The sequence below is a fragment of the Paramormyrops kingsleyae genome, chromosome 25, assembly GCF_048594095.1.
Source record: "Paramormyrops kingsleyae isolate MSU_618 chromosome 25, PKINGS_0.4, whole genome shotgun sequence".
NCBI classification, from domain to species: Eukaryota; Metazoa; Chordata; class Actinopteri; order Osteoglossiformes; family Mormyridae; genus Paramormyrops; species Paramormyrops kingsleyae.
The window spans coordinates 1,817,068-1,841,506 of record NC_132821.1 but is presented as its reverse complement, the minus strand read 5'-3'; the positions used below and the strand labels follow the sequence as shown (position 1 = coordinate 1,841,506).

The window sequence follows — 24,439 nt, the reverse complement described above, 5'->3', positions numbered from 1 at the left end:
TTATACAACATGCATGCATTTTTCCATACACCGATGTTGACCGAGTGAAGCGTTTTAAGAGGCACGCAAAGAAATGCCACGGGAACCTATTGTATACCTTTCCTAACACCCGTAATAAAACTCATTTGGAGTGGTCCTAAAAGAACCGTACTACTTTCAGTGCTACGGATTATGCTTTTACTTGAATTGCATCTCAGTTTTTGTGCATTAACAATGTACATGATGTGCAAATTATTTGATTGGCCACAACAGTGTCATGATTTATTAATGACAGTCGTTAAAGGACTCAGTTTCAGCAGGATGAATCATGTAATTAAATTATTTTCAAGTAGTTCTAAAAAAAACAAATACAAATTCAACAAAAAAATTGAATAACTTCACAGTGTTTACACGAACAGTCAGCTGAAATATAAAATCTTGGTTTAAATAACAATACATATTCACAAACATGGTAAATAGAAAGCATCACAATAATATTGGGCCCAAGTTACCATGGCAGTTTTACCCTTTGGGCGAAGAGTTTGAGGAAACATTGGCCCACATCCAGTACAAACACAACAATCATAGAAAGTCATTTTCATTTTTGTTTTCAAAGGCTTCAAGTAAAGGGGAAACCATTCGGTTAAAATACATATATATAAAAATAATTCAGATCTAAGAATTCAAAAACAAAGGCAATTAAATTTCTCCTAAAAAGGCAGAATGGTAGATGACTGTAACAGCCCAGAAGGAAATCTCCTTCTCAGAGTCTGAAACTCACAGTTAATGAGGGTGCAGAAATGTTTCACTGTAAGGCAATACTATCCTCACCACAATCAACCACATAGCATACAGTAATAAAATGGCCTTGTCAACATTCTAGAAATATCCAGAACCCATGGCGACCCGAAACGTGAGGCTTCTCTTTCAAGAAGCAACCAGGTCTGAGGAAAGATAAAGAAGCCAAGATCATTTTTATAAAATGTAAACTATGTTAGAGTTGACAACAAATAATTATGTGTACCATGATAATATAAAAATGCTGTATTGCATGGCAGTGGTTCTCTAACTTTTTTCACCTCAGCGTTAGGCGGGGGTCTCGAGGGGGTGTCACAGTACTATCACTCATTTGCACTTCATGTCAGTCACATCACATCACCATGTGGGTAAATTAAGCTTGCCGGAGTGGGCGCCCTGATTGTAGTTTGTGAACTAGGCAGGCTATCACTGAAAAGTACGAGATGGGCGGTGGGGGACCTCAGGTTGCCCCACAGGAACCCTGGGGTGGGGGGACCGGGGGAATCTATCAAACAGCACAGAGAATTTCTTAATAATGTGAGAATTTCTTAATAATGATGACAGTTGATTCTGTATAGTGTTTTTTTGGGGGGAGAGGGGGTGAGGGGCAGAAGATAAACACACATTTTTCTGTTGGTGGTGTGGGGGGGTTACCCTACAAGCTAGAACACTCACTGGCTGCGCACTACCATTATCACCGATGCTTAAATACACTGACATCTTACACGGACCACTAGAGGGCACCATAGTTTGAGAACCACTGCTGTCCTGTGGCCCCTTCCTGGGAGTGAGGCCATAGCTAATTCTCAAGGTAACAGTCAGAAATACAGCTAGCAAGGTGAGAGTCAAAATGCCAACATATGCCATTAAATGACTGTTGACAGAAAAAACTATTCCCTCATTTGATGAAAAATCATCTTAATGATAAATAAAGAATTGAGTGGGATCTCAAGCTCTAGAAGGCCTCAGAGCAGATATCATTGATCATGTCATGATGCTGAAAAAGAAGTAATTGTGGTTTTTAATGAAGGTTATGTTTCCCAATGGCAGCCCTTTCCATGACAAATAAAATTTCACTAATAGCCGCCTATCACGTTGCCATTTTTTGGCAACAGAAAAGTCCACCCCTTACTTCATTTACCCAGGTGGTTTGATGTAAATGATATAAAAGCTACCGCAAGTTTTTTTTTGTTTTTGTTTTTTCCAAAAAACCCTATTATTTATTAAAGGCAATTCAATTTACGTACTTTACAGATAAGGATCCCTGTAATCTTCAGTTATGATGGTGGATTAGCTGGAAAGCTTCATTAACTGACCTTCCCCTGGCAATGGATTCTACAGTTGCTTTTCTTTAAAATTTTTCTTTAGGAAATGAGCATGTGACCCCCTCCATGTTTGTCTTTGTATGTCTGGAAACCTCGACTATCACAGTCCCAGCAGTAAGTGGAAAATGTTGATGCTACAGAGACTTGGGGGACGTGTGATTAGGATAAGAGCTCCTCAGGGTCCGACTGTCCACTACCACACAATAACCCTGAAGCACTTCTGTGAACTGGTCAACAACGTTCTTCCATACTCCAAAACGTGCACCACAGCACTCAAACACCCCTTCCACCTTCAGCATCAAAGATCTCCTCAACCATTTTGAACCTGGGTGTTTCCCAGGAATCCAGACTAAAAATCCATAATTTAATACTTGGGGGGGGGGGGTCTTAAAAACATTAAATCCTGGGTGACACCGAGGGACAAGATATACACTGACAATAAGCATCCTCTGGACCGTCTGGCAGCACTCAGTCCCCGTCAGAGCCCCCGCGGAGGTAGGGCTCGTCTTGTGTCAGGAGTCCATCTGCGCTCTCCAAGTAGGCGCCGCCGTTCTCGGTGCTGCCCACCCCGCCGCCGCTGCCCAGGAAGGTGCCCACTGCCCGCCCCTGTCGTGCGTGCCCCACCGCGTCGCTGAACACTTTGTTGATCTGCTCCTCTGATGGCATCCACCAGTCCAGGTTCGAGGCACAGTGCATTCGGATGAACTCTGTGATGGAAGAGGGGACACAGTGGACCCCAGTTCAGTCAGACGCAGCCAATCCAGGCATCACTCCAATAGAAGGGCAAAACCATTGGAGTACCAAGAATGTGCTTTCCATGTAAATCAAGACCATATCATTTGGCCTCAGATAAACAATAAATTTATTAACAAAATATTTTAATATCTATCAATTTTAAACTTATTTGTATCCCATGCAGGGCTGTGGGAAGTCTGAAGATTATATCAGGGGACACCTTGCCGAGTCAACCGCAAGACAACACCTCTACTAACATTCAGGTGTCTATGGCACTTTTCCAGTGCCACGGAGATCCGAGCCGCACTCGAGCCGTAACCATGCTGACATGATAGTTTGACCAAACTGAGCTGGTTGCGTTGCCACCATCTGATTGGTCGAAATGCAAGAAGGTACAGATGTTCTCTGTATGGCTTATCTAAAGGAAAAGGGCACATTCTATACATTATCCATTATTAGAAGTATTGACACATTGTGATGTACTGATGCATTCATGATAATTTCCAACCTCCTACATAAAAAAGTGCTATAGAACAACTAAACGGAATGAATTTGTAGTGCAGATTTACGCAAGCGAATGCTAATTTTGCTGGTGTTTCAGGCAAACATGGCGATTCTCACAGACGTGCTAGCAGAAATGAGCACACAGTTTAACAGATTCACTCTTTACTTATGCTCAGCATGTACTACACTACAGTTACTATAACTGCTTTGGAGGTGAACGTCTGGCCATACATTTATAATTATGCATATGATGTATGACTATGTGTTGTGCTTTGGATGGGCTGTATCTGAAGTTAATATGTAAATTTCTCTGGTCTGCTGGACCAGGGAGCAGAGAGGGGACAAAAATGTGGACCCTCTGTGAGTCTCTGAGGACCAGGAAACACTGTTCTAGTTAGACCATAACTGAGAGCTCCCCAGCGTAGCACAGGACAATGTACCATGGAACAGGGGAACATGTATGATATTATCTTGTGTGGTTCCCTGGATGCGAGATACCTGAACATAGACCATATAGAATGTGACTTTATGTGGTGCCCCTGGACAGACCATATCCGAGCCCCAAAGCAGACAGTACACCATAAGAGACAGACCATGGATCAGTACCTCGCAGGCAGGTCACTTTGACGGGGTTGAGCGGCCGCCTCTCTGGTCCGGCCTCTCCCGTCTGCACTGAGCGCTTGCGCTTGCCCAGGCCGCACGAGTACTTGAGCTCGTCGGTGGTGAAGACGAAGCGGATCAGGTGGCGCAGCAGCCGGCGCCCGTCCTTCTTGGAGGAGTTGACGGCCTCGTCCCACTGCTTGCTGGTGATGAAGACTGGGTAGTTCCCCAGGAGCTGCTTGCTGCCCTAGGGGAGAGAGGATGGAATGCCGGAGTTGCCATGGTGATAAAGACAATGACAACACAGATGGTGACACAAGAACCATGAGCTAAATGAATGTGCTCATCTCTCATATCCTCCTGGAGAGCAAATCCACTGTCCTATTATTTAAATCATTAACTTGTTATAATTTCAACACATTAATCTTTTTACGCTTTTACAGTTTTCAACCCCCATTTTCTGCACTTTACTAAAGGCTTCTGCTGGTGCAGATGTTTAGAAACTCATCAGTCACATCCTGAGTTTCAGCTACAAACCTGGGGCTCATTTAAAAAAAAGAAATCGCTCAGAGTGTCCAGGATTAAGGTGTCTGGGGACTGGAATCTGCCACCTCAGCATCAGGGATGCGTGATTAATCCTTAGGCTGTGATGTACCATTTGTATGCCTGCCACTCCTCTGGGTTTGGAATGAAGAGCTAATCTGGTTTTCATGCTAATCCTTTATCGACAAGCGAGGCTGCGGTTCATGCTATTAGTACAGCTTCATGCTGTCTGGAGGACGAGTGGCTCCGTGCTCTTTTCTGCACGTCTTTAAAAAACGAGTGAAACAAGCAGCTGTGACAGCCTCTGCGGGGTCGGCCTGGTCTGCGAGGCTGTTTCTACTGTATCTGCATTATGAAAATCCACTGCAAAGGCATGCTTTGGCTGCAAGGCGTCAACACGGGGGATATCGTGAGAAAGTCTGGGTATGTGACACTGTGGCTGTGACCGCCCCCCAAACCCCATCCATCACAGCCCCAAAGTTTTGCCGCTGAAGCACGACTTGCCACTTCCTCTTCTGATGGGTGACTATTGAGGCGCTGGCTGAAAACCCCGACATCTCAAGATTCAGAAAGTCAAGCTGTCCTGCACCAGAACCTGCAGTGCTGAATGAGATAGGAGTTCATGGCTCTCCTGTATGTAAACTCCTGTCAAAGTCATTTTTCTTCAAGCTTCAATGAAATCTGTTTCATTAAAATCTGTAATAAATTTCAATAAACTCTATTTTTAGAATGGGGTGAAAACGAAATGTAAATACGTTTTGTAAGGAATCGCAATTTTGAGATCATGCCACAAATTTTCAATCAGAGTCAGATCCGGGCTCTGGCTAGGCCACTGCAAAACCTGGATCTTCTTTTTGTCAAACCATGCTTTGGTTACTTTTGCGCAGTGTTTCGGGTCATTGTCCTGCTGAAAGTGGTAACGTCGTCCAAGTCCCAATTTGATGGCTGTCATTTGAAGGTTTTCTTCCAAAATCTGGATATACTTCTTACTATCCATTCTGTATTCAATACGGACAAGGGACACAGTGCCTGGCCTAGAGAAGCGGCCCCAAAGCATGACGCTCCCCCACCATGCGTGATGGTAGGTATGCTGTTTGGCAGATCATTGGCAGTCCCTTCCATCCACCAGACAAACGTCTTTGTAAAATAAACATTTTTAAATATTTATAAAATAGAATTACTGTTGACTGTGTAAGCTGCCATGTTGAAATGACATTACAGGGGAAACTCGGACAACAAAATTCTGTCCGACATCAACATCATAAAAGAGGCGTGTTTCTGAAGGGAAGTGATGTTTTTCGTGACGTTTTCATCCGAGTTCCGACTCGGAGAGAGATAATCGAATGCAGGATGAGGCTAAGGAGCTTGGCAGTCTTCTGGGCACCATTAGCATTTTTAAACACATTAAACACAGTGCTTCTCAAGTCAAGTTTTTGAGGTTTCACCAAATAAGCCACTTGTACTGGTTTCTCAGTTGTATGTTCCTAAGAACTGGCCTAAATAATCACTTATGGACCAGTCAACAAGCTAGAGGATAAACTGATTGATTGTTTACACCTGTTTTCATTTACCTCATTGCATTGTTAACATTAATACAGTCTGCAAGCTATTAAAGGTCGAATACTTATTCAACAGCAGATTTCACTGATATGTTCTTTATTGTTGTTGCATATGTTTGATTTTCTAGGATTTTTTTGTGAAAATGTATTGTCCAAGAGCCCATTATTTGTACGTAACAGTATGAAACTAAAGATGCATTTTCAAAGAAAAATATTACAAGAAATTTAAAACTTCTCTAGAGGGTCAACTATTTTGTCAACCCACTGTGGTTACTAGTTTATGTTATTTGCATAAACCATACATTTTATATAACTGATCAGTATAGGTTTCCATTCATTTACATAAACGCCACATGAAACACAGATGACAAACTGCAGAGAATAGCTCACCATAGCATCATTTCCTTTTTAAAATTAGCCGGTAATGGAGCAATTAAGGATACAAACCCAGAGCCGTTTACAGTCTCCTCTGGGTGCACAAATCAGGCATCAGAATGGAGTAAAAATGTTGCTATGGTGCTTGGTGCCAAACACGGTGGTGTGAGTATTTCAGAAATTGCTTATCTCCTGGGATTTTCACACACGATAGTGTCTAGAGTTTACACAGAATGGTGCGAAAAACAAAAAGCAGCCAGTTAGCGGCAGTTCTGCTTCCTGTGGTTTTTGACCTGAGTGTTTTTTTATTGGTTTCATTCACTGGGCAACAGGGTGTGAATTGATGGAGTGTTGCAGTATGGGACTGCAGCTAAACTAAAGCTGGGGGGGGGGGGGGGGGGGGGCGGTAGGGTGGGGGTTAGGTGGGGTGGTATGTGAGTCCTCTTACCTCTGTCAGTTGATCCTCTGGGGGTGCCAGGTGTTTAAACTGATTATGGTACTGTAGGACACTCTTGAAGAAATCAAGAACTGTTTGACATGGAACTGCCAAGACAGATGAAGACGAGACAATTAGAAGAATCTGAAAAAACTCCCATCCGGTCCAATAGAGCCACTGCAGTTAGAGCGAAATTGCCTTTGAAACAGCACAGATTATTAAAAGGAATGAAGAATCCTGACCATAGGTAGCTGGTCAAAAAGGATCACCATTAATTCTGTCAGCCACACCTACTCTGCTTCCTGATAGGTTCAAATCCATCAATGAGATACAACAATAGCAGATATAAGGCTTCAGAATAAATCAATAATCTGAGGACTAGGCAACTGTGACTTGGGGATTTCTTAATGATTTAATATGGAACCGAAATGGACTCTGAGGAACAGTTTTATACCATTGGCAGTGCATTAATGTTGTTTGTACCTTGGGATAACGATGGTGGCAGAGCTGTGCCCTTTTGTCTGACACTGTAAGTTGCAGTGTGCTTAAAGGGTCATTGCAACCTTTCTGCTGTTAAATTTAATTCCTTATCATAATTTGCACTACAACATCCTTGGGTTTGCCTAAAATTAGAGCCAAGTTAAGTCTCTGGGCCTGAGCAAAGGGCAGTCCACAACCATAACCATAACCAGCATAATCGGTAACCAGGGAGAAGAGGGTTGCAACTCTACCAGTTACCCACTATATGCTTTGAAGCCTCATTTCTTTCAACACTACTAATAGCTGAATATAATGCAATAATACATCCGAGACATTAGGAGGCGCTACCTGGTGCACTGTCCAGCTTTCTCCTCAGTTCCTCATTCTCCTGTTGCAGACACAGCACCTCCTGCTCTAGCTCCAGGCAGCGAGGGCAGCAGGCTTCTTCATCTTCCTCTTCCTCAGGGAGGGTGGATGAGGGGTGTCCGTGGGATTCGGAGGGCGAGGGGGAAGCCCAACCCCCCAGGGTGTGCGGGGGGGAGATGGAGATGGCCTGGGGGTTGGAGGGGCGGCAGCATTCCCTGTAGGCCTTAGGAAAGCTGGCGCCCCCTGCTGTAATGTGGCTCTGCAGGGACTCTGTGAAGGCGTGCAGGAAGGTGCACATCTGCTGCTGCTTCCTGCTGAAATGCAGAGCCTCCACCTCCTGCCCCACGCCGGTGCCTTTCACATCCCTCAGCCCCATCCTCCCCGGCTGGCAGGGGTCCGCGGGCTTTTCCACCCCTGTGTTCCAGCCATCTTCCTGCTTGATGTAGGACGTCGCAGGTGGAGGAAATGGAGGACGTGGTTCCAGGAACTTGCTGTTGTGGTTGAGGAGACTGAGCACTCGACTGCATTGCTGTGCAAAGGCGTCCAGGATGAGCTGGTTCTCTGAGGCACAGATGGACCAATTAGACAATGGCTCCCAACATGCATCACTGCCTGCCCAGGATTCCACTCCCATGAGCCTCTGCCAAAGGTATAGCTGCTGAAACAAGCAGCCTACCTGGGCTCATTCAGAGGTCTCTTTGTGTCAGTGCTCATTATTTACCTCCCTTCCCCCCACACCAAGAACAAGACATTTCCTTACATAAGAAGTAAAATGGAAAGTTATGCACCATGAAGCATGTCTTTTAAAAAAAGAAAATGATTAAACAAATCCACAGCTGCTTTGAGGTTTCCGTTCATGGTCTCTGTCGCGGGCTATCTGACAGAAAATGATTGTGTAACGGCTTCCTGTCTCCACAGAGCTGAAGCGCTTTCAGTACATCTGAGCACCATTTCATAAAATTAAATGGGGCTTTCAAATGAATCCACACTGTGAAAAAGACAAATCTTCATAAACATGCATTTTTTGTCGTCAATGACGGCAAAACAGACTGGTTTTGCCAGTTGTGTCAGTGACATATTGCTTCTTAAATACTGTAACGCAATTAAAATTATCTGCTTCCATGGTCAAATCGGCTTACCACTGAAAATGATCTTATATGTGTGCATCATGGCGAAGAAATGGACAACAGGCTCCTTTTCCAGATTGCAGTTAGACGTATGTTGAAAAGCCTAAGGTCTAAGTCTGAAGTGAGAGACTGCAGGATCTTGCTGTTGTACCCTTGAGAAAGGACCTGAAGGAATTGCATAAATGGGTAAACACTTGTATTTTATATCAATAATCTGATGGCTATTCAATTATGATTTGGGGTTTTAATACTGATTTGGCTTTTCACTGTGATTAACCATTATTCATTATATTTAGACCACAAGATAGGGAGCACATCTTGAAGTGAAATCATGTGGAAATCACAAAAAAGAACGATGGTTATATGTTTAAAGTGGTGGCTAAGTACTTTACCTAATGTCCTTCATGCTTTTTATACAGTTTTTTTCTAGCAATATTTAATTGGAGCAGTTGCAATAAGCATTTCACTGCAGGTTGTACTATGTATGATGATGCATGTGACAAATAAAATTAGAATTTGCTTTGAATTTGAACCCAAATCCTTAAAAGGTTACTGCAACCTTTTGTTGTGAGCTATGTGCTCCTTATCCTAGTTTATAATTAGCTTATAATTCCTCATCCTTGAGTGTGGCTAAAGTTTGGGTTAAGTAGAGTCAACGAGGTCTGTAAACATCTATTTTGTACCAGGAAGGGGACACATGTTGTCCATGTAGGGTTTTCCCATTTCTGATTGGCTAAAGCGTTAATGTACATTAATGTGATTGGGTGAGAGCTTCATATCATGTGAGAGGCATGATGTATCCAGAATGGAGAAAACCTAAGGAGATGGAGACACTAGAGTTTGCCTGGTGGGACTCTCAGAATTTTCTTTTATTTTGTTAGTTTGTCTCTCAATAAACTTAGACCCCTGACTACTTGTGAGGTCACCTTGGATAAAACCTAAGCTCATTTTAAACACAGAGAGGCCATCTGTGAAGTTCAATGTGGTTAGTCTACAGGATACTATATATCAGACTGAAGTATGAATAAAAAAACATTTATTCATTTGTTTTTCTTTTAATTTTAAAATCAGCTAATTTATGCAGCATTTGTTAAAGATGGTGTTTCAACAAAGTATCACAAGGCATAAGATTGTGTCTGACACCATCATTCACACAATGCTAATAAAATGGCTGCAGGCAGTGGCTGGTTCACAGTTCGCAGCAGCTATCTGCAAACCACATCACAACTATGGCGCAGTGAGAAAATCGTTAGCGAGTAGCAGAACCTTAATATGAATATGAAGGGACTAGCTAAATGTAGGGTTGTGTGTAAGAGTTCATAGACCTAGTAAAATGAAGGCGATGCTGATGATTAGGGGACTGTATATGGTCTGTCAGTTTTTATCATTGCAAGATCTATTTGTTCAAGCTGACAAATTAGCTACACTATGTGCGTAATTTCCTGCTCATTACTCTGGATCATTTTTTGAGATCTTAATAGGATTTCTGCTATTATAACAGCGTTACAAACTATACTGAAATGCTGCAAAGGTCAAAGTCTCTCAGAGATCATGCAGCTTGGAGCCAAACCAGTAGTTTTTCTAATTTCACTGTTTTCCTTTTTTGGTGCTTGGCTTACACTGGTGGAAAGATCAGGTCCAGGAAGTTAAAATCCAGACCCAGTTTTAACCAACAAGCGGAATACTGTGTGATTGTTAATGTTGGGCAGTATGACCAAAAATCTGTTGTGGTATTTTTGTAAATTCTGGCAGGTTCACAGTATATCATGGTATTTTTTTTTTTAAGTTGACCAGTACCACTGCAGCAAGCAATACGTTTAGGAATAAGAATTCTTTCACCGGCATATTTTATTAGATTAATAGTATGTATTTGGGTAGATAGAAACATGTTTCATTGATTATAACCGTACATTAATCTCCATACAGACATGTTTCATTTATTATTGCCATATATTTAGCTTAGTAACAACATGTTTGCTTAATTATTACCAAGATAAATCGATAATTTTATGGATTTTGTTTTACCTAATTATATTACACTTAATCTAAATTTTCAGGCACAGACTGAAGCAGTAGCTATAAATATTACAATGCTGAACAGTTATATATGGAGAATTGTTGTATTATAACGTTATAACCATTAGTAAGAAGGGTACAGTATGCACATTTACTAAGGGTAAACCCTCTCAATACACTCAGCACAGTGATCTACAGCGATCTTCTAACAGCAAACAATATTGTATAATTTCCTGCCTATTCAAGCATTATAGCTGTTGTTTAAGCTATTCTGTAGTATGGCAGTATATGAAAAATTCATACCATATTGGAAATTAAAACCGGTAAACCAGATGAACTGGTATACTGCCCAGCAATATTGACTGTGACTGTTTACTCAACTGATTGGTTGAAACTAAACTGTTGTTGCCTTACAATACAAAACACTTGTGTGGTCCCATGAAACATCTATTCATCTTATGACTGCTTGCCCTGAGCCGGGTTGTGGAAAGTAAATTTGACATTGGTAGGCCCTGGAGGGGAGGCATATTGAGTCTGTTATGTCTTAGGCCTTAGGCAAGAAGAGATTGTTTTGAATACTGTGTATCCTTGTCTCATGGTAGCCTGCATGTAGTCAGTCAGCAGATCTGGGAGAGACGGGCAGCAGAGAGAGAGGGGGGGGGGGGGGGGGTAACCATCTGCAGGAAGGGATTCGAAGCTGCCCCAACTGGTGCGCAGAGAGATGTAGTTATGAAGACGTCAAACTAGAGCATACGTAGTATGTGGTAGTACAAATGTAAAGTAGCTATCACATTAATCATATGTTAACCATGTATTTACAGTGAATCAATATCTATATCCATATCTGAAGTAGGAGTCTAGCGGTTGAGACATGTTTTGAGAAACTGAGCAAAATGGGTGGATTTACCCTGCTACCAAGGAGAATCAATAGAGCAGGAGAATTGTGTTAGTTATACGTTTCAGCTTGGTTTGTTGGTGGTTTATGACCAATTAGGACTTAGAAGTCTTTATAGAGAATTGGGAGTTATGGTTTATCAGCTGGTTGCTTTTTGTGCTCGGGGTACCTGGTGCCAGAGTGTGATGGAACGCTTTGCTGGATTCCTTGAATAAAAGAGATAACTTTGCTCACCAACTGAGAAGTCTGGAGTTTTTTTTAAGTGGCTTAACTAGAGTTATTAGAAAGGTTGATTTATAATTTTTCTACCACCCAACTTTGCTTTCTCAGTCCACTGATTCTCCTGTACGGAATCGCCAATGACATCCCTCAGCTGAACAGCAATGGAATTTATAGGTCCCTAATTACATGCCCCTGTGCCATATTATTTGTGAGTACTATAGCGCTCCTTCCTCACTGTCTAGCTGGGTGACCAAATTGAGGCATGTATACCAGTCTCTGTTCAACACTGCCCTCCCTCATTAGTTTAGCACATAATTATTGAATATATATTCATTAATAATTTTATTACAAAAGGTGCTGGACCCTTCAACAACATCAGCCTAAGACCCTATAATCAACTTGAGCATAAACTGCTGGATCGTATATTAAAAATTTACTCAGGAGTTTAATGTTTTGATGTTATGAATGTGTTTAATAAATGGGCAAAAAAATGGAGGGATGGATGACTGTAAGTGTTGTAATTCATGGATTTGTGTTATTCTTCACCCCTTTGTACAAATGCAAAAGAATCAAAATGATGATTTTGTGTATTTGTTTGCATAAATAGATCTCTTTCTGGGAGGTAATGCACTATTATCCATGTAGCACATTATGCGACTATCACATCACCTCCATTCTCATCTTTCCTTTGAAGTGAAATGAAGCCATGCTTTAAGGCCATACATGCTGATAAAGCAGTCAGAGCGCAGGGACCTCATATCCGGCCCCCCGCCGGCATGGATAATGCATCTGTACACCAAAGTAAAGACAGCATTAGTGTCTCACTGAATCAGACGAGAGCCTGATGGGAGGACCGAAGGAATTATCAGACACTTCAAAGGGAACTACTGGTTGGCAGGTTCATATGTTTTTTCCCTCACCACAAATGAGCGAACGTTTGAATAGCTGTAGTGCTACTAAGAGCATGATGACCTGAAAACTCACTCTGGGCCCCTCACCTGATGTGCAGCACGTGTACGGCCCAGAAATCCCACCTCCGGAAGTTCAGAGTCTCCTATAAAATGACAGCAGCTCCCTGACACCCACGAATGATGTCAGAAAATTCAACCTCTTACATTCATTTAGTGCTTGGAGTGTCCTCCCTGAAATATGCCTACAGTGGGATATCCAATGTCAGTGGGTAAAAGTAACTAATAAAACTACAACCAATTCACTACAAAATCCAACTAAATGGAAAGCTTATACAACTCTGCAAAAGTCTGAAATCTGACTTTTTCGGACTGGTATACCGGCAGACTCAGTCCTGACAAATATTTACCCTACCCTGACGATGAAGTGATGGCTTTGTAGGATAGCTGGCATCTGTGATAGACATCTGCAGGCCTCCGGGGTCCCAGCAATGACCCATCTCCCGCAGTTCCTGTCTGCATGCTACAGTAATAGGTTTTGGAGATCTACATGGTACACATGTCGAACCAGAGGATCAAGAAATGCTCATGAAATGCTGCAAGGACAACGGAGTTTGTGTGCTGTGCTACATCTGATGGGGACTCTTTTGAGATTCCTTTAAATGGCCCTTTGTTTAAGGCAGATGCTATTTGCACACAGGTGTACATGCCAGGCAGAGGGTATTTGCACACAGGTGTACATGCCAGGCAGAGGGTATTTGCATACAGTTGTATATACAAGGCAGAGGGTATTTGCACCCCGATGTGAATACCCAACAACGCTATTCCAATTAAAATTCCAATGGCTAATTTACTCAGTCATGACAGTATTTACAATAACCACCCAATACAGCCATGCACATACACATACTCAAGCTGTCCCTTCTGACTGAATGTATGAGTGTTGGTTGGTGTCCCTTCTGACTGAATGTAGGAGTGATGGTTGGTGTCCCTTCCGACTGAATATAGGAGTGATGGTTGGTGTCCCTTCTGACTGAATGTAGGAGTGTTGCTTGGTGTCCCTTCCGACTGAATGTAGGAGTGATGGTTGGTGTCCCTTCTGACTGAATGTAGGAGTGTTGGTTGGTGTCCCTTCCGACTGGATGTAGGAGTGATGGTTGGTGTCCCTTCTGACTGAATGTAGGAGTGATGGTTGGTGTCCCTTCTGACTGAATGTAGGAGTGTTGGTTGGTGTCCCTTCTGACTGAATGTAGGAGTGATTGTTGGTGTCCCTTCTGACTGAATGTAGGAGTGTTGGTTGGTGTCCCTTCTGACTGAATGTAGGAGTGATGGTTGGTGTCCCTTCTGACTGAATGTAGGAGTGATGGTTGGTGTCCCTTCTGACTGAATGTAGGAGTGTTGGTTGGTGTCCCTTCTGACTGAATGTAGGAGTGTTGGTTGGTGTCCCTTCCGACTGAATGTAGGAGTGATGGTTGGTGTCCCTTCTGACTGAATGTAGGAGTGATGGTTGGTGTCCCTTCTGACTGAATGTAGGAGTGATGGTTGGTGTCCCTTCTGACTGAATGTAGGAGTGTTGGTTGGTGTCCCTTCTGACTGAATGTAGGAGTGATGGTTGGTGTCCCTTCCGACTGAATGTAGGAGTGATGGTTGGTGTCCCTTCCGACTGAATGTAGGAGTGTTGCTTGGTGTCCCTTCTGACTGAATGTAGGAGTGATGGTTGGTGTCCCTTCTGACTGAATGTAGGAGTGATGGTTGGTGTCCCTTCTGACTGAATGTAGGAGCGATGGTTGGTGTCCCTTCTGACTGAATGTAGGAGTGATGGTTGGTGAATATATGTGTCTGCTATCTGGTTTTACATACTCTCTAATAGTTTCCATAATGGCATCCATCCATCCATTATCTGCTACTTATCTGGGATCGTGTCATAGGGCCAGCAGTCTACGCAGGGACGCCCAGACCTACCTCTCACCAGCCACCTCCTCCAGTTCCACTGGGGGAATACCAAGACTGAGTTCCGACACCCTGCAGAGGAAATTAATTTCGGCCACTTGTATCCGCAATCTCGTTCTTTCGGTCACTACCCATAGCTCGTGACCATAGGTGATGGTAGGAATGTAGATTTACTGGTAAATGGAAAGCTTCACCTTTTGGCTCAGCTCCCTCTTTACCACGACAGAATGGTACAGAGTCTGCATTACTGTGGACATTGCATCGATCCATTTGCTGATCTCCAGCTCCCTTCTTCCCTCACTTTTGAACAAGACCCCGAGATACTTAAACTTCTGTGCTTGAGGCAGCAACTCATCCCCCACCAGGAGAGGACAAGTCACCTTTTTCCAGTCGAAAACCATGGCCTCAGACTTGGAGGTGCTGATCCTCATCCTGACTGCCTCACATTCACCTGCAAACCACCCCAGTGCATGCAGCAGGTCAATGACGCCAACAGGACCACATCATCTGCAAAAAGCAGAGATGCGATCCTGAGGCCTCCACCACCCCTTGGCTATGCCTAGAAATCCTCTCCATAAAAGTTATGAACAGTATTGGTAACACAAGGCAGCCCTGGTAGAGTCCAACACCCACTGGGAACAAGTCTGTCTTACTGCTGGCAATGCGAACCATTTCCACAATGGCATTAATCCAAGCAGCACTGACTACCCTAACAGCTGAACAGAAGCCCACTGTATCATTCCTAACTTGAGGCAACACTCACACACCTTTAACCGACTAAAAGCATAACATGCCTTGCGGTGCGTAACAGTGGACTTACTCAACAAAGATACAACCTTTTCAGCTCCATTAAGGGAAATTCCCCATCAGTCTTTGTCAAGCCTCTGGGGACCCCAGCCCTTGGAAATTACCTTTTCAAAAACATAATTAAAATTAGTTTTGCTCAAAGCTGCTATGTCTACACAAGCGTATGCATTTTATGTATAACATATGATTACCTCAACAATAACAACTCAGAAATAAACACTTCAATCACCATACCCGGATACTTATTGGAAAAATCAGTCTGAGGACTTAAGCCTGCAATCTTCTACTCAGAACATCATTAACCCCAGCCTCACACTTCTGTCTGCTGGATTTGACATTAGTATAGTAACATAATCAAAGCAAACATTCATAATAAAGCATTATACTTGTGAACTCTAGCAATTTAAACCCAAAACTATCTGTAAGCACAACTGCTCTTCAACGTGCAAACCCCTTGGTTGTATTAAAAGGAATCCAAGGGAAGCCGTCCCAGATGCAGGTAAGGTAACTGCAATAATCAGCAATAATCAGCAATAATCAGCAATAATCCGCAATGTCTCATAATTAATTAGGGCCAGATAAATGGAGGGTAGAAGCCTTTGAAGATACTGTAACCACATCAGCCAGTGCTTGAATGATTACCGGCCGGCGGAAACACCATTCGAAGCATCCAGTAAGGGCTGTACCACATCAGCATAAAGACTCCGAAAACATTGCAGGATTCATTTTTAGGCCCATACAAATCGACTCAGTCTGCCATGGGCACAAGCCGTTCTGAACCTGGTTACAAGATGAGACTGCACTGTAATGCACGTGAGGAATCAAGCCTACCTGAAGAAATGTGGCATGACTGGGTTTTCACTCTTTTGGGGGAGGAAGTCTTTTGCTGAGGAAGACCCATTTTAATCAACCCAATCACATGGTTGCTCGGTAAACCTCCTTCTAGACTGCTGCCAAGATAACATCTACCAGGTCAACAAGTCTTTGCAAGCGCTACCCCTCGCTGGCTCCTAAACACGACCTCACACTGCAGAAAACATGCCGCGATTGTTACAGGAGAAATAAAAATGCATGGGCGCACCCTGCCTGTTGCAGCCGAGGACGTCGTTTGTAATGCATGTGAGATGGGAGCTGTGAGAGGAAATTATGGAACTAAATGGGGGGGTGACGGTTGGAGATATGGTTTGAAATGGGTCTTCAGGATTGTTGCTAAGAAGCACACTGAAGGAGTGAGATGTGGACAGGACAGGAGTGAGCATGACACAGAACACGCATGCGCACATGCACATAAACAGAAACACAACATTCAACTACATGATAACGTGTTCAGAGATAAACAAACCAGCTCCAACAAACACTAACATCACACAGAAAAAAACACTGTCACTGAACTCAGGTACAGCAAAGTACCAACATCCTCAGAGATACACTGATCCTATTCCCTCTTATATACACACACACATATCCAGGCATCAGTCGTGCCTATGCCTCAGATAAGCTTGCACAGTCAGAGCTTCCCACTTAGACTGTACCTCTCTAACACAGACATAGGATTTAACTGCTTATTAATGATAATGCTGTCCATCAAAGACAATTCATCATCGATTCTTCACCTTGCCATTTCCTTTGAAAACTCTCTTATTGTCCCCTCAAAAACAGTACATAAGAACATAAGAACATAAGAAATTTACAAACGAGAGGAGGCCATTCGGCCCATCAAGCTCGTTTGGGGAGAACTTAGCTAATAGCTCAGAGTTGTTAAAATCTTATCTAGCTCTGATTTAAAGGAACCCATGGTTTTAGCTTCCACTACAATAGCAGGAAGACTATTCCATACTCTGACTACACGCTGTATAAAGAAGTGCTTCCTCAAATTTGTTTTAAAATGTTCTCCCGCTAATTTCCACTTATGGCCACGAGTTCTAGTATTTAGACTAATATTGAAATAGTCATTTGGCTGAACAGCATCCAGACCCGTTAGAATCTTATAGACCTGAATCATATCCCCCCTTAGTCTCCTTTGCTCAAGGCTGAACAGATTCAGTTCCGCTAACCTCTCCTCATAAGACATTCCTCTAAGACCAGGAATCATTCTCGTAGCTCTTCGTTGCACCTTTTCTAAGGCAGCAATGTCCTTCTTGAGGTATGGTGACCAAACCTGCACACAGTATTCTAGGTGGGGTCTTACCAAGGAATTATATAAGTGTAACATCACCTTCCTTGACTTAAACTCCACACACCTAGAGATATAACCCAACATTCTGTTGGCCTTTTTTATTGCTTCCCCACACTGGCGAGTGTGGGACATGGAAGCATCAACATACATACCGAGATCTTTCTCGTAATCAGCTACCTTTATTTCAGTGGAACCCATAAAATATCTGTACTGTATATTTCTGCTCCCTGCATGGATTACCTTACATTTATCTGTGTTAAATTTCATCTGCCAAGTATCAGCCCATTCGCTAATTAAATCCAGATCCCGTTGAAGCCTCTCTGCTGCTAGATTAGTATCTGCTACCCCGCCCACCTTAGTGTCGTCTGCAAATTTAACCAGTTTACTGTATGTATTCGTGTCAATATCATTAATGCAAATTAGGAACAATAGTGGTCCTAAAATTGAACCCTGCGGTACCCCACTATAAACGAAGGCCCACTGTGACATAGTGCCTCTAATAACTACTCGCTGCTTCCTATCAGTTAGCCAGTTTTTGATCCAAGCTGCCACAGTTCCTAAAATTCCTGCAGCTTTAAGCTTTAACAAGAGCCGTTTGTGGGGGACAACATCAAAGGCTTTCTGGAAATCTAAGTAAATCACATCATAGGCCTTTTTGTGATCAATTTCACTTGTAGCTTCCTCAAAGAACTCAAGCAGATTCGTTAAGCAGGATCTACCTCTCCTAAATCCATGTTGGCTATCCTTTATAATGTTATTTGCATCTAGGTAATCTACCATTTTCACTTGAATTATAGCTTCCATTATTTTTCCAGTAATGCTAGTTAAACTGATTGGCCTATAGTTTGTTGGATTACTTCTATCCCCTTTTTTGAATATGGGTGTTATATTAGCATGCTTCCAATCTGATGGTACCACACCCGCAGATAACGATTTCTGGAATATTAAAGTCAAAGGTTGGCTAATAATATCCCTCATCTCTTTCAAGACTAAAGGTAAGATGCCATCAGGCCCCTGCGATTTATTTATTTTGAGTTTTGCTAGGCTTAGTATCACATCAACCTCAGTTATACATATATTGGTCATAGACGATGCTGTATTCGTATTAATTGGTGGTAAGTTACTTGTGTTCTCTATTGTGAACACCCTTGAAAAATAATCATTAAACTCGCTTACCATATCAATTTCGTTATCAATTATAAGGCCCTTACTATCCTGCAAATTAGTGATTTCAGCTTTTAGTGCTCTCTTGGAGTTAAAATATTGGAAGAAACTTTTACTGTAATGCTTAGCCTCCAATGCAATTTTTCTTTCTACATCCCTCTTTGATAGCCTAATGTCATTTTTTAACTCTGCCTGTAGACTTAGATACTCCTGCTTGATTTTGAAATCATTAGTTATTTTCCAGTTGTGGAACAGAGCCCTTTTCCTCCTGACTTTATTCTTAATTTCCTTAGTAAACCACCTTGGTTGTCGTTTCCTAGATTTAGTTTTGCTGGAAACAGGTATGAAGTCATCTTGCACTTGCAACAATGTGCTTTTGAAAAATTCCCATGCCTCTTCAACTGTTTTGCTATTTAACTCTGTCCAGTTTACAGTTTCTAATTTCCGTCTCATACCATTAAAGTTAGCCTTCCTAACATTGTAGGGGTGGAGCCGAACCCGAATACAGTATTCGGAAAGGCACAAATAATGTGTTTTTTACGAATACTTATTTCGAACAAATACTTAAAAAAATATTTGTATTCGGGAACAAGAAAAACTTTATATCAAAAAGCTGCGTTTCCTCTTGAGACCGCAGTGCATGCCCGGATGAGTGAGTGAGTGAGTGAGTGAGTGAGTGAGTTCAGGAGTCGGGGGGGGGGGGGGGGGGGGGTTGTAAAAGAGGTGACTGACAAAGGCTGCTCCACACAGTAACACAGAAGGCTCGGCTGAGCGAAAAAAGACTTAACTGTATCACTATTTTTGTTGAATAGATTTTTGTACCTTAACTGGGTTCCGGAGGCAGTTTATAACTTTCGGGAAGCAGAGTTTGATCGGGAGATTATTCCATTACGCTGCATTATTGACGTCTGCAATCAGGTGCTCTCATGTTCGCTCTGTTTACGTAGCTCTGTTAGCTCGGTAATTTAGACAATAGGCTGTTGACAGAGTAACGTTAACGTTTGGTTAAAAAGGTTAAAACAATGCTTGTGTAGTTGTGTCGAATTGTATTCACTTGTAGGAGTTATATGGTACGTTTAAGTTACTCTGTCTACTGCATATCCATAATTATAATAATGGATATAATTAAAGAATACTTACACTATAGCGTAAATTAGAAGTGCAACGCAAAAAAACTGGATTTTTACGCCTATTTTGAATTTTACTCGAATACGAATACAAATACAAATACTTTTCCCCCCTCAACAAATACAAATACAGATACAAATACCGGCTGCTTTGCACACCCCTATAACATTGTATACTTTTAATTTAGACTTTGCTCTTTGGACACTAAAATTAACCTCGAATTTAACCATGTTATGATCACTACCGTACAATGGGTCTAAAACCTCTAATTTTCCAATCCTATCCTGGTTATTACAAAAAACGAGATCAAGAAGGGCTTCTCCCCTGGTAGGAGTATTAACAAACTGAGCAAAAAAACAATCCTGTACTAATTCCACCACTTAAGAAGTCAGTAAGAATTCTGGATGACGAATTGTCATTCTTGTCACACATTAGCAACCTGTCCAGGTTCCTGCAGATACCTTCCCTACAACATTAGAAGAATTCATTCCTTTCTCATGACAGATGCTACTCAGTTACTCGTTCAACCCTTGGTCATCTCCAAGTTGGACTACTGCAATTTCCTTATGGCTGGTCTTTCACTAAAGGCAACAAGGTCACTTCAACTGATCCAGTTGCGAGACTCATCTTTAATGTTTCTAGATTCTCGCTCATCACACCTCTTCTACGGAACCTGCACTGACTCCCTATGACAGGTTCTAATCCCTAACACTTGCCTTTAAAGCCAAGACTGGAACAGCTCCTCCTTACTTGGCAACACTGGTCAAGAATCGTGTCACTTCTCGTCCTCTCAGAGCATCAAGCGCTGCTTGTCTCGAACCACCAACACTTAAAAGAGGATGGCATGGATCAAGACTTTTTGCAATGGCTCCTCACTGGTGGAACGAACTTCCTCTTGCCATAAGAACGGCCGAGTCCCTTGTTGTCTTAAAACGTCGTCTGAAGACTCACCTCTTCAAGGAGTACCTGGGAGACTAATACCCCCTTACTGTCCACTCTCTCCAGTTAAATGATAAAAAAAATCCACTAACAATATTTGCCTGTGCACTGTTTTTTCCTAACAGGGTTTTTAATACAACATACTTAGCAGTAACTTATTCTTAAAGACAGTTGTTGATTTTAGCTTATAGATCGAGGAACACTCATGGACTACAAAGCACTGATTGTAAGTCGCTCTGGAAAAGAGCATCTGCTAAATGATGTAAATGTAAAAGTAAATGTAAATGTAATGATACTTTATGGATCCCCATGGGGAAATCGTCTTTTTGCCGACCCCATCCAACTCTCACATGCACACATACAGGTGAGAGCAAGCTTGGGGATCACAGCGAGGGATCAGCCACCCACAGTACCTGTGATTTGCTCAAGAGCCCAAGGACATGTGACTATTCTGTTGAGGCTCAAACCAGTAACCTTCCAAACACAGGCACTAGGACTTAGGTCACTGAGCCACACACCACCTATTATCACATAAGCATCACACAAGCTGGTATGTAACAGAAGGAGATAAAAACCTGAATTTGAGCCCCAACATATCAAGTATCAGAAAGGTTCTGCCATTGTACTTGAGAGAAAGTGCACAACCAATCAGCTTCAATAAAAATACCCAGTTGAATTTAGGAGCAGCACTGTAAGTGTGCTAAGTAGCTCTGGATAAAAATGGGAAATAAATAAATGCAATCAAAGAAGAGAAATGATGATATATTATATACAGACACGTAATATACTAAAGTAACTCCAAAAGTGACCAAGCGCCAAGCAGGCCCAGCCCACCCTGTATGGACATAGACGATCACCTCAGGAGCCATCCGGTTAGGGGGCGCAAAACAGTGTGAGTGTAAAAAACCAGTGTAAAAACAGAGTGTAAAACATCAGAAAAAATACCTTTGGTTGCATTCCACAACATTACAGTTAATTACACTAGTTTAAATACTTTATTACTTTTATTGTGTAATAGTGAGCTATCTGGTTAGCAACCAGTAATAATTGACTGGATACAAATAATATAGTATTTGTACACTATTACTTGTGTATTAATTAACCATAAACTAAGACTTAGTTACATACTGATCTCATGTTAATTCATCATTAATGAATCATGATGTCTTTTATCCCAGTTATTATATTTGTGACTAATTCTGCAAACCTGTGAGAACTACTAAGGAACAACAGAAGGAACAAATAATGAATAACAAGTGAAATACTTCTCATGTTTGTTCATCATTAATGAATCATGACATCTTTGATTGCTACTATATTTGTTCATGATTTATACTTCAGTAGTAACTGAGTTACTATTAAGTATTAGTGCCCCCTCAAGTAGAGTGTTACCTACCTTGTGCCACTGAAATGTTTTTAATATATATAAATTGATTAAATATGTTTGAAATTTGGTGGGGGGGGGGGGGGGTGAGGGGGAAGGGGAGTCTGCCTTAACACTTTTCCACTGCCACCCAGAACCGAGCCATACCTGAGCCGTACCATGAATTGGCAGTTTTCCATTGTAAAGTATGTCAGCCATACCCGAGCTGTACCGTGACCAGGCACCAAGCAGGCCCAGCCCACCCTGTATGTCATAGTGTTATAGTGCTGAATTTTATTTATGTATTTAAACACTTTTATTATTTATTTATTTAATTATTCCAATTTTGCACTGAAGGTACTGCATCCAATAACATCATATTTTGTATGATGACAATAAAGATTCATTTAGAATTGGCGGTTTTCCTTTGTAAAGTATGTCAGCCATACCCGAGCCGTACAGTGAATTGGCGGTTATCCATTGTAAAGTCTCACCATGATCACCATTATGGGCAACATAAAACAAGGGCCACTGTAACAGGGGGGTGTTAGGACAGTTCCCTGACTGACAGGGGCCCTAAAGAGTTTGGAACATAACTGGATTGATTCAAGTTGGGGGCCAAATATGATAAGCTTTCATGGGGCCCAAAATGTGTAACGGTACTGTCTAGAAGTGGAATGCAAGGCAAGTGGAGTGTTTCTCTGTTGATACTGTCTGTAGATTCAATCATTTTGAAGTTTTGCCCTGTAAAATTAATCACAATGACCTTAAAGATGTGGATTTATTTCTGTTTTAAGGTACTTGTGGATTTCCTGCGCTGGACTGAGTCCCTGTTTTTAAAGGTCTTTCTTGAGTCGGTCATCTGGGTGAGAGCACCTATTACGTAAATGATAAGGAACTAAGTGCCAAACACTGCTTTGGTTACACTAGCCCACTTAGGCATTATAAGTTTTATAAAGGGCTGGACATCACTATACTTCATTGAAAAAGATACCAACAAACTTACATGCAGTTAATATAGTCAGTTAGGTGTAGTATTTTTACATACTTGGAAAAACTTACATAAGGTAAACAAGTCACCCATGTCGATTTATTTTTGCAGAAATGAAAAACATTTTTAACCGTAGGCCTATTTGTCATTTCAGACATAATAATTGCTATTGGATAAAGTGCGTCTGCTTTTGTAATAAAATTTCCGCAGCCTACCAAGACAAAATAAGTACATACGCTTGATCATATTCTATTCAGCATATTATATTCAAATCGATAAACAAGAACACACAAATTTCAAACTCATTGGTAAAGTGAAATAAACATGCAGGTCGATACAAGTAGTCCAGGTCGGGCGACTGGCGGCGGAATCACCTGCACTTAACCCTCGGTGGCCGTCCGTGGACTCCTGCCATACTGCGGCGCTACCTGCCGGGTGCCTGGGGGCGTGATGACCCGCTGATGCGGCCGACCCGTGGTGAGGACGCCCCTGCGGTTGGCGACGCTCGACAGGCTGCGGGTGATCGGGATGCACTCGGTGCTGGTGATGATGGTAGTAGCTCAAAGGCTGGGGATACTGAATCGCCGTAGGCGGCACCTCCACCATGGTGGATCTGTCAAACGGCGTCTTCCCCAGCGCCCGCTTGTCTGGGAAGGGCTTGAGGACGCCGTAGGGGCTCCTGTACCTGCTGCTCTTAGGGATGCAGGCTTCCTCGTCGGCTGCTTGCATGTCACTCTGTGCCGTCTGTCGCGTCTCCCTCCGAGTGTCGCTGTGTGTCGCCTTGCCCCCTTCCCTTCCCCTTCCCCTGTAGCGATATCTGTGTCTGTATGTCCTCGGCACTCTGGGGGCGATGACTTTACTGACAAGGCACCGGACCAATCCCCAGAAGCAAGCGCCATTTAATGCCCGTGCTCATCGTGACAGCCGGCATGGGATACGGGCAGGACATATACTGGTACATCAGCGGGTGTAGAAGGGGGGAACAGGGGGGTCTGTAGTTGTGATCTGACGTGTGGCGTGGCATTATTAATTAATACTGATGCACGATTTAAA

The 24,439-nt window shown here is 42.5% G+C and overlaps 1 protein-coding gene across 1 annotated transcript; it reads right to left on the bottom strand.

Annotated features, from left to right (window-relative positions):
- Window positions 1-180: 180 nt before the first annotated feature.
- LOC111833167 (BEN domain-containing protein 4-like) lies at window positions 181-24,162 on the bottom strand. The gene is made up of 5 exons (XM_023791141.2): window positions 23,761-24,162; window positions 7,683-8,261; window positions 6,867-6,961; window positions 3,948-4,188; window positions 181-2,809 (listed from the first exon to the last, which is right to left on the bottom strand). Exons 1-5 carry the CDS (start codon window positions 24,113-24,115, stop codon window positions 2,571-2,573), a joined length of 1,509 nt encoding a protein of 502 aa, XP_023646909.1. The 5' UTR covers window positions 24,116-24,162; the 3' UTR covers window positions 181-2,570.
- Between the last annotated feature and the right edge of the window lie 277 nt (window positions 24,163-24,439).

What these genes read in the sequence shown, in the direction of transcription:
- LOC111833167 (XM_023791141.2), bottom strand. Translation starts at nt 24,115, where the DNA reads ATGCAAGCAGCCGACGAGGAAGCCTGCATCCCTAAGAGCAGCAGGTAC. An exon ending in CCACCGAGGGTTAAGTGCAG is followed by an intron (nt 8,262 to 23,760) that starts GTGATTCCGCCG and finishes TCTGTGCCTCAG; the next exon opens with AGAACCAGCTCATCCTGGAC. An exon ending in AAAGCTGGACAGTGCACCAG is followed by an intron (nt 6,962 to 7,682) that starts GTAGCGCCTCCT and finishes CTGTCTTGGCAG; the next exon opens with TTCCATGTCAAACAGTTCTT.